Source organism: Cynocephalus volans, chromosome 3, assembly GCF_027409185.1.
Source record: "Cynocephalus volans isolate mCynVol1 chromosome 3, mCynVol1.pri, whole genome shotgun sequence".
NCBI classification, from domain to species: Eukaryota; Metazoa; Chordata; class Mammalia; order Dermoptera; family Cynocephalidae; genus Cynocephalus; species Cynocephalus volans.
This window is the reverse complement of record NC_084462.1, coordinates 171875369-171885994: the sequence shown is the minus strand read 5'-3', so window position 1 is coordinate 171885994 and position 10626 is coordinate 171875369. Positions and strand designations below refer to the sequence as shown.

The 10626-nt window shown below is 45.1% G+C and overlaps 1 protein-coding gene across 1 annotated transcript; it reads right to left on the bottom strand.

The window, feature by feature from the left end:
* Positions 1–2493: 2493 nt before the first annotated feature.
* On the bottom strand, positions 2494–5750 carry SERPINA10 (serpin family A member 10). Its single transcript, XM_063090163.1, is given in 5 exon segments — positions 2494–2645; positions 4083–4279; positions 5082–5395; positions 5398–5516; positions 5519–5750. Coding segments are annotated over 5 exon segments (1014 nt in total).
* Positions 5751–10626: the final 4876 nt, after the last annotated feature.

The following is a 10626-nucleotide window of genomic DNA, read 5'->3' as shown; positions in this document are numbered from 1 at the left end:
TGCAGCCACCAGTTCGGAAATAAGCCTAACCAATTTCTGGTTGGGAATAGTCAAGTCCTTATTTAAAATGGCGTAGTTTGTCTGTTGTTTTGGTCTCCTTTTATGGGGAAGGGACTAGTGCCAGCCCTTTCCAACCATACATCCAACAACGGATTATTATCCAGAATATACAAGGAACTCAAACAACTTCACAGTAAAAAGCCAAATAATCCAATTAAAAAATGGGCAAGGGAGCTGAATAGACATTTTTCAAAGGAAGACATACAAATAGCCAACAGGTACATGAAAAAATGCTCAACATCACTAATCATTAAGGAAATGCAAATCAAAATCACATTGAGATATCATCTCACTGCAGCTAGACTGGCTATTATCAAAAAGACAATAGCAAATGCTAGCAAGGATGCAGGTAAAAGGGGAACTCTTCTACACTGTTGGTGGGACTGACTGTAAATTAGTGCTGCCGTTATGGAAAACAGTATGGAGGTTTTTCAGACAACCTCAGATAGAGCTGCCATATGATTCAGCAATTCCACTGCTGGGTATATATCCAAAGGAATGGAAATCATCATGTTGAAGGGATATCTGCACTCCTGTGTTCATTGCAGCACTGTTTACAATAGCCAAGATATGGAACCAACCTAAATGTCCATCAGTGGATGACTGTATAAGGAAAATGTGGTATGTATACACAATGGAATACTACTCAGCCATAAAAAAGAATAAAGTTCTGCCATTTGCAGTAATGTGGATGAGCTTGGAGAAAATTATGTTAACTGAAATAAGCCAGGCACAAAAATACCGCATGTCCTCACTCATAAGTGGGAGCTAAGATAAAAAGAAAGAAAGAAAGACTATAATAAAAATGTTGAACCTTCAGAAGGAGAGAACAGACCTATATTACTAGAGGTGGGAAAGGGGGATAGGGAGTAATTGGGTAAAGGACACAAAAAGTAATTGTGATTTGTAATGACGAACATGCTAATAAGGATTTGATCATCATATACTGTACACAAATACTGATAGTCAACTCTGTACCCCATAAATATGTACAAATAATTTTTAAAATAAATAAAAATAAAAAGGCATAGTTTTTATATATAACCTATGCACATCTTCCTGTATACTTTAAATCATCTCTAGATTATTTGTAATACCTAATACAATGTAAATGCTATGTTTTTTTATTATTTTCATTTTTAATTTTTTTTCCCTGAATTTTTTTGATTCCCAGTTGGTTCAATCTGTGGATACAGAACCTGCAGATACAGAGGGCTGACTGTATGTATTTTTATGAAGGAATGGGCCCAGGAAGACAAAAGTGCCTAGGGCCTGTGGAAGTCCTCATGTGGCCCTGCTTTTGGATCCCTATTTCTTTCCTTTGTAAAATGAAGGTTTTGAACTGGATGATCTATGGTTCAGCTAGTACCTCTGCCAAGTGGTTTGATGCACTGTGGGCAACATGAGAATGGGCAACATCGAGGCAGATGTGTGATCAGGACTGATTATAGCTATTTCCCTCTAATTTTAGTCAATAAGAAATGATTCTGTAATAGATTAAAATAAAATATTTATTTTGCACCTGAGAAAAGTAGACAGAGAGAGAGAGAGAGAGAGACATGGCTAAAGCAGAATGTGTACGTCTTTCTCCCAAAGGCTTCATCTTGAAATAGTGTTCTCATCTACTGTTTTTTTAAAGTCCAGATATGTGAACAACACAGAAAGGTAAAGATATTCCGCCCAGCTAGTCTTCAGTCAAATAACAAAGGCTCTTAGAAACAGGCTTAAAATACCAGATTGCACAAACATCTTCCCCAAATATGTATCAATTTAATATTTGTATTTATCTGAGAACAGCCCAAATTAGCCAAGGACAAAGGGGACACTCTCTTCTTTTGCCAGCCAGTGCCAATATCCTGTGTGGGTTCAACTACCTCAGATTCAGCATTTACTGTAACACTAAGTACTTATGCATGTCACGAGTCACAGGAGAGTAGGATTCACCATGCTGCCCAGAAGGAGAAGCATCCTAGAGGTTTATTCATAGGTTATGAGATGAAATGGCTGATTCACTTTGACAATGGGAGGCATAGAATAAGCAATAATTTCTGACGGGTTCCTGCCACTGTCTCAGCTCCTTTTTCATTGACTTCAGTCACTGCTCTTTGTAAAACCTGGAAAAAGAAATAATGTGGAAGACCATTTGTGTTGCAGTGGAGAGGAGGGAATTAAGCCCCTTAAAATTCCTTACAGTGGTGCCATGCATAGGGCCATGCTCCTAGTGGTACAAGGCTCATCTATGTTAAGGGATGGTGTGGAGTTGCCCTGGGGACTGCGTTAGGAGTCTAAGACAATTCCAGGAGCCCCAAGAATCCAATGTGAGATATTGTGGAATATGTGAAATTCATGCTGGGCATAGATCCAAGAACCCTCTAGCTGGCCAATTCATGCACACACACTTCAAATAAATATGTATTGAGCATATACTTTGTGCTACTGATTCTTGAGCTGAGCTAGTGCTCCTAAAAGGTTTTCAAGCTGTCTACTGAGTGCTTTAACTTTCCTTCTGGCAGGCAAAGGTGGGGCAGGAGTGGTTAGCGTTCTATAGCGGCTTCCCAGCACCTGGTACTGCTTTGAGGCAATCCCTGGGGCAGGCCCAGGGGTCCCTGAAACCTTCCTGAACTCTGCCTATATTCAGGCTACTTGCTGTGTTTGGGAGGCCCTTTTGTTCAGGAATTAATGTGACATGAGTGATGTATCTACGTAATTATTATAAGAGGAGATAATGAAAACATCAATGTAATAAATAACACCTGGAAATCCTATAGTTTCCTGGAGTGAAAATTTACTCCCCAGAGCAGAGGGAGGATATTTAATGTTTTACAATGTAAACTTTATGGTGGTGCTTTGAAGAAGAGCAGCTCATTTCTTCAACTTTTCATGTGACGACAGCAGAAACTCTTTCAGGTGCTGGTTTGCAGGATCATTATGTCTAATTGTCTCACCTTCCCTGAGATGGTGAGGTCTGACTGCAGGCCAAGGATACCCAACAGGGTCCTACTTAAGTGGATTCCATTTTTAACCTCACTTGGAATTGAAAATTGCAGTAGTATGGGAAAATATTAACCAAATCTCACTGCTAAGAAAGAATGTAGTGAGGTGTAGCTGCCATTTGGAAATGTATGGGAACATTTTCTCAGTTGTTAACGATGACTGAGGGTTAGTTACTACTGGTGATAGTGAACATGGGCCAGGAATGCTAACCAGTTCCTGCAACACACACAATTGCTCTCGATAACAAACAATTTCCCTCAAAACCAAGAGCACTTCCATTGAGAAACACTGATGAGCTGAAGGGATTCTATGTGGAAGGTAACTATACTTGTTCTAGTACGTGTAGGTTTAGAGATAGAATTAGGACCAAAAAGTATAAGTTATGGAGAAATTATAGGTCAGAATGTAAAAAAATAAACAATTTTAGCCATTTATGGATTGGATTCTGTAATGTCACTGGAAGAATTAAGAGAGACTGATACTGTGTGCTAATTTGTAGGGATATTTTTGAGGGGATTTTTAGAGGAAGGTGGGCCAGATGATGTCTGAAAGTTTCTTTCACTCTATACAGGTGGTGTAATTTCATGAGCTTTTCAAATTAGATTCAAAATAGATTATGATGAAACTGTAAAACAGTTCCATTTCAGCGGCAAATATCTCTTTGAGCATTGGGTGAGAAGAGGGAGAGAGCTCTACATAAGATGAATTAGTTGAAAAGGTGTTTTTATAAATTAGCCTGAAAAGTCTTAAAACATCCGATTTGTATGCTATTTCAAGTCTTTGGAATTTAAAACTTATTTTCTACTACAACTAGGTATTTCATCAAAGTTGAGTGGTTTGCAAAAATATTTGCTCGTTTGGTGATATTCCATACTTAGAATTGGGCTGCGCAAGGGACCCTCTGGCTGCCACTTTGTCTCACACACACCCATGCACAAGCACACCATGAACACAGAGGCCAATGTGGCAGAAGTGATGACATTTCTTGACTATCACTGCTGAGCGTGGTTCTGAGAGAAAACCCTCACAATGCCGAGGAGGCATCAGCATGTGAGTGCAGGACCCGTTACACATGGATATGGGTCCTTGGGGTGTGTCCTGGCTGTCTGTAAGGCCCTTCAGGCTTTGTTTCCTGTACATCATGGGCATTTTAACGGCCTTATACTTGTGCAGGTAGAAAGTGTCGGGTTTGGTGAAGACAGGATCAAATGGGGTCAGCCATTTCCTTGAAAATAGCGACAACTCATTGCAGAAACCACCCTCCTTGAAAAGCACTGTTCTTGCTCAAGTAATAGAGGGGGAGGGTTCTATCCCCTTTCTTTCTCCAACTAGGAAAGGCAAGTCTTCTGGTGTCAGCTCTCTGTCACAGCAGCATCTACACCATGTCCAATGCCCCGATAGAGAGGCAGGGCTGGGAAGAACCTGGATCAGGGTGTCAGGAGACCCTTGTTTGTTTGGCTTCTGCCGTTATTGTGTGACCTTGATTAAGCCAGCCTCTCAGAGCTTCACAGACCCTTGCTCTGCCTGCTTAGGAATATCAAATAATAAAAGTAGTTAATACATATTTAGTGTCTACTATTTGCCAAGCATAGTTGGACTCTACATTCATTATCTCATTTAGCCTCCAAACTCTATGGTAGGTGGGAGTGTCCCTATTTTCTATATTAAGAATCCAAGGACAGAGACTTTGTCACTTTGCCCCAGGTCACAAAAATAGAGAATGAAAGAGCAAAGATACAATCCTAAATTTCTCAGATAATATGCTTTTTTAAAAAAATGACTACATTGCTGCTTCCAAATGTCATAAGAGAGCTGTGCAGAGGTGCTTTGAGAACTAATGACTACAGGGACTACGAGGGCTGGGACCTTGAGTGGAAGTAGCTGGTACTGTTCAATCCACGTTTCTATCTGTTTGTGAAACCTGAAAACATGTTCATAGAAAATCATTTAGCATTAACCATATGCTGGCCAAATGGAAGGAAAGGAAAAAACAGTCCTAGGGCCCTGTGGCTTTGCGAGAGCAGAACATTATCAAAGTACCTTTGAACAAGATGTAATACACAAGAATTAATTTGGTTTCAGGACTAATCTCATCAAAGAGTTTGGGAATTTTCCCCTGAGTCTCTTTGTTAATGTACTGATTCATGAGCCCTTTGGCCTGTGTGGCATTGTGAAAATCTGTAGGCACACACTCTGTATCAAAATACCTCTTGGATAAATCAAAGAAGGCCTTTTTCATACCAAAATCCTTGTGGATGAGGGCAGGCAGAGGTGTGGGCTTGTTCCCATTCAGGGCCTGCAGGTTGGAGGCTGCTCTTGACCTGGGCTCTGGTCTGCCCATGCAGCCCCCAGCATCATGCCTGCCATGGCCAAGGACATGCCAAGTGGGGAGAAGACCACGTTGCCGTTGTGTCTCTTGGAGATCTTTCACAGCAGGCTGAACCTGAAGTTCAAAGTGTTCTGGAGAGCTGCTGCCTGCTGGCTTCCAACCAGGTCTGCTCCTCCTCCTCCTCCTCCTCCTCCTCATCCTCTATGGGAGCCTGCATTTGCCTACCAGTCTGGTTCTGAGGAGCCTGGGTCTCCAGTGTCTCTAGCCCTGCCTGGGCCTCTGGTGACTTGGGACCAGGGGACAAACTGGGCACCAGCCACACCTCCTCCAGGAGGATGGGGCATAGGAAGCTGGGCACCACCTTCATGTGGTCAGCTGCGAAGGCCAAGGAGTCTGTCCCCTCGCTAGCAAGACTTCCTCTGGAGGAAAGAGGACAGAGGTTATTTCAATGCCTAATAAAGCGTCTCCTCCTTGTGAGATGGTCAGCAGTCGTCAGTGACCCTGCCTCCTCCCTGTGGGGTGGGGCTCATCTCCAGGCTTCTGCAGCTTAGCCTGCCTTTGGAGTAAGTAGGGGTTGCATTTGCTCACAGAGAAAGGGGCACTATTTCACAGAGCAAACTTCCTTCAGTTCGCTCTGGGAGGAGCAGCAGAGGATGGGGTAAGACCAGGGCCTGGGGGTCTCAGGAGGTCCTCACAAACCTTTTCCTGGTCTGCTTCATTCATTGCCCTTGATTGCAAACTAGGCTGTGGGCCCTTGGTCTGTGATGTGTTTGGCTGGGGGTTAGCAGGGCCTGAGCAGCAATCAAGGCAAGGAAAAGAGAAAATGGGGGAGCTTCTCTGAATTTTTGCTCAAAATTCTCCTCCCCTGCACCTCTCTTACATAGTTCCTTATAGGTCTAATTCCTTCCTGTACCTGGAGCTCCCCAGGACAGAAGCAGGAGGCAAAGCTGAGGCACACAGCCTGGGGCTCACTTCACGTGTACAATCTAATCCAATCTTCACAGCCACCTGTGAGGTGTATGCTAGCTCTCAGTGTCCCAGGTCACATGGTCTAGTGGAGCCAGACTTTCCACCCTGGTGTTGATGCTCCAACCCCATGCTCCTCACCACCAGCTGTCCCCACTTCGGCTACCTCTTCAGGATCCCTCTGCATCCTTGGACACAGAGCCTGGCCCCCAAGCACCTGCATGTGGGCTGGGCTTTGCCACCTGGCTGTGTCCCGGTGTTCAGCCCACACCACCAGGCCTGTGTCACAGCGTCTGGCTGGGCAGGCTGCCATGATACCCCTCTCCTTTATCCTCATTTTCTTTGGGCCCACTGCCCCTGGAGGGCCTAGGTGGGTCAGGACACCCAGGCCAGTGGGTGTAGGGGAGAGGGGCGACACAGGCCTCAAGATTGCTTCCATCAGCAGAGACCCTCACTTTGACCCAGGGCCACCTGCAGCAAAATGTGGTGGCCAATGAAGCTCCCAGGCCTCTTGTGCCTGATGTGGGAGCTGAGTCCTCATCTGTGCCTGGTACAAAACCACACCCAGCCCCAGGACTCGGCACATTGCTCCTTGCGTATGCTGAATGTTGCCACAGAATTCGAGGCCTCACTCCTTGCAGCCCGAACAGCACTACCTTGCAGAAACAATAAAATACTGCTGCTGCACTTTCCAATTCTAAATGGCAAACCCAAGTTCCATGGGTCACTCCAGTATTGTAAATGTTGGGTAAACACCTCCTTCAGTGTACCAAACGTTCCCCAGCTTCATGCCTTTGTTGTTGTTATGGACTGAAGCATTGTGAACCCCCCAAGTTTAAAAGTTGAAGCATTAACCCGCAATGTGATGGCATTAGGAGTTGGGGCCTTGGGCAGGTAATGAGGTTTAGATGAGATCACAAGGATGGGGCCATCATAAAAGGATGAGAGTGCTTAGAAGGAGAGAAACCAGAGCTTTCCCCTTTCTCTCCATGTGAGGACACAGCAAGAAGTCATCTTGCAAACCAAGAAGTGGTTCCACCAGAACTCAGCAATACTGGCACTCTGATCCTGGACTTTCAGCTTCCAGAACTGTGAGAAATAAATGTCTGTTATTTAAGCCAGTCTATGGTATTTTGTTATAGCAACCTGACCTAAGACAATCATGTACTATATTTAGCACTACTTTGTAAATTAAGCCCATGGCAGAGTATTCCTGAATTCAGAAGTACTTCTGTCTTTCACAGTTGTCAGGGAATTATCCCGGCACACCAGCTGGATGTCACCCCTTCCAAATGCTAATTTGTATCTTCCCTTCTTGACGCTCTTCCTTCAGTCTGCGGAGTGGCAGCCCAGGAATACATGGGTGCTCCTGCACCTGCTTGCTGGCTGATGCCATGTCTCCCCTGAGGTCTTTGTTTGTCTCCCGAATAGTACAGAAGCTGTATGCAGTGCAGGGGGTGCTCCTGGGACTAGGGAACAGTGAAGCATGACGAGGACACATCTTCCTAACTAGAACCTGAGTGGTAAGAAACCAGTGGCTCACCTGCCCTTTCTGAGCCCTGGTGCAGTGTGCCTGGAATAGCAGCACTCCCTTCCTCCCCCAAGCCCTGGAAGATGGAGGCTTGCTCACCTGGGCAATGAATTGTGGTGGACGAAATATCAAGCCTTCAAAGCCTGCCTCCCCTGCCCTCCTCCCTGCAGAGGAGCCTTTGTGTCTGTAGCACACCTCTCACTCCACCCCTGCCCCAAGCTTGGATGCACAGTCCCTGTGTAGTCTAGGACTGAGACTCTGGGATGTCCAGATACTCACCCACTCACTTTGGAGCCCACCGAGAGGAGACAAGAACATCATCTCTCCCCATCCCTCTCTAGTTAGACACTTTGAAGTTCTCCCTGTAATCCACTACCTCTTACCAGTGAGTGGCCTCTGGTACCTGGGAAGGCCATTCATTCAGAGCAAAGACAAAAGGTTAAGCTTCGCAGCCCAAAGCCTTCAGCAAATATTTGCTGTTCCAAAGTGTGATCCCTGACTCCCAACCTCCTCACCCATGTGGGACTGTTACCGATTAACATCCTGCTCAGAGATGATGGAGTTTCTGGAAAAACAGACTTAGAGGGAGGCTTCCCATATTCCCCAGCTCCTCCTACAACCTTGAATATGACTGAAATTCCACCATGAGAGCTGCTTCTGCTTTTCAACTCAAGGCTTTGCCCTAGTACGATTCAACTTCTGGGATGGGCTGTGGGGATTTCTCTTGAGTTGCTCTGGGTGCTGGACACCTCATGAGAAACAAGGCCATAGTGGGTCTCACGGGTGCTTCCTGGGCCCCCAACCCAGTACTAGGCCTTGTGTGTGGGGAGCAGGGGGTGTTTAAGACCTGCTCTCCTACCCCCCAAGCAACTGTCAGTCCAGTGAGGGAGACAGACAGGTAATCAATATAATGCAAAGCCTATTTCAAGAGAAATCTATAACTTCCCAATCTTGCTGAACTCATGAGACTGAATCCTCAAGTACTTGCAGTCAGCACTGGCACAGATCCTTTAAGACAAGATTCCTCAGACCTATCAGACTCCTCCTTTTTTATAATGTGCCCCTTACTACCCTTGAAGTGAAATTTATGATTAATATAACCTACCCACAAAATTAACAAAACAAAACAAAACACAGTAATGCTCTATGTATAATATGAAGGTGAAGTAAAAGTAAATTATAAGAAAATAATGTGTCTTTGACTATGCAAACGCTCTGGCATAACTACACTGTAAGATGTAGGGCTGCCGGCAGATGCAGGGCAGTGTAAGAGTCTCTGTCGGTGCTGGCGCTCCATAGTGTTGGCCATTGAGTACTACAACCAATGTTACTACCAGTGATGGGATTTTCTGAAATTGTGACTAATGCTTGGTAAAATTCGAGACAAAACAAAATTTAAATCTTCCACTGATTTATGTGGTAGTTGTCTTCATAGAAAATTTATTGCATAGTAAAACATTAGGGGAAATGGTGCTTTTTTATATGAAATAAAACAGCCCTGGGACAGTGGGGGTCTAGGCTCAGATAAGTTTTGAATGGGTTTTTTGCTCAAGGGAACTTGAGATGGGACATTTGAGCCATGTGGGACCTGGGTCACTTCTTCAATGTGGTAGACTGTCCTGCATGTTCTGGTATGTCTGGCACCACTGACCCTCAATCATTGCTATGGTTTGGATGTGTCCCCCCAAAGTTCATGTGCTGGACACTTGGTTCCCAATGCAGCAGTACTGAGAGGTGGGTGGTGATTGGGAGGTGATTGGGTCATGATGGCTCTGCCCTTGTGAATGGATTAACCCATTCATGGATTAATGGATTAATGGGTTATCACAAAAGTGGGTCTGTTATAAAAGCCCCCTTGCCAGGTGATGACCTGTGCCCCCTCTGACTGCAGAGTCCCCACCAGCAAGAAGAACCTGCCTGAATGCAGCTTCTCAGCCTTGGACTTCCCAGCCTCCAAAACTGTAAAAAAATAAATCTCTTTTCTTTATAAATTACCCAGTTTCAGGTATTCAATTATAGCAACAGAAAATGGACTAAGACAATCACTAAATGCCAGTAGAACTCCCCCAAACCTTTGTGAAAATCAGAAGTGCCCCAACAAGTTACCAGATTGTTCCTTTTGGGCAGTGCCTGCTCTATGGGTAAGCAGTGCCTGAAGAGGTCAAGGTGAGGGGTGTGAATGGGCTGGGCTGGGCTCCCTTCCCATCCACTTCGAGCTCTACAGCTGAGGACTGCATGGCAGCTGGAGGCTTGTTAGCTCCAAGAGGTGGCAGCTGCTTCCTGCAGGCTGGGGGGAGTGTCTGCTTTGCCAAACATCTGAGCAGAAGCAACATGGAGCACAGTATTCACCAGGGACTTCAGAAGTGCCATAAAAGTCATCATGGTAGCTCTGGGAGGCTCTTAAAAGTGCTGCTGGGATTTCAGAAAGGAGTATTTATAAAGGAGGGCAGCAGAATGTATTAAAAAGCACATGAAAGTTGCAGTCAGGGTCCGTGGGCTTGGATCCCAGGTTCTCTGCTCCCAATTCCTGTTGGACCTGTTATAGCTGTTGGACCTCTCTGAGCTTGCTTTTTCTCCTCTGTGAAATGGCCAGAACCAAGATTCTGGTCTACAAATATCTCAGCAGCACTGAGGAACCAGGAAGGGGAGGACAGTATTGTTTGTGAGGCTGTAAGCCTTGCCCCACCAGGAACTTCTGGCTCAGAAGTCCTCCTTGCTCTATGGGACATGATTCTTGTACTGCTCC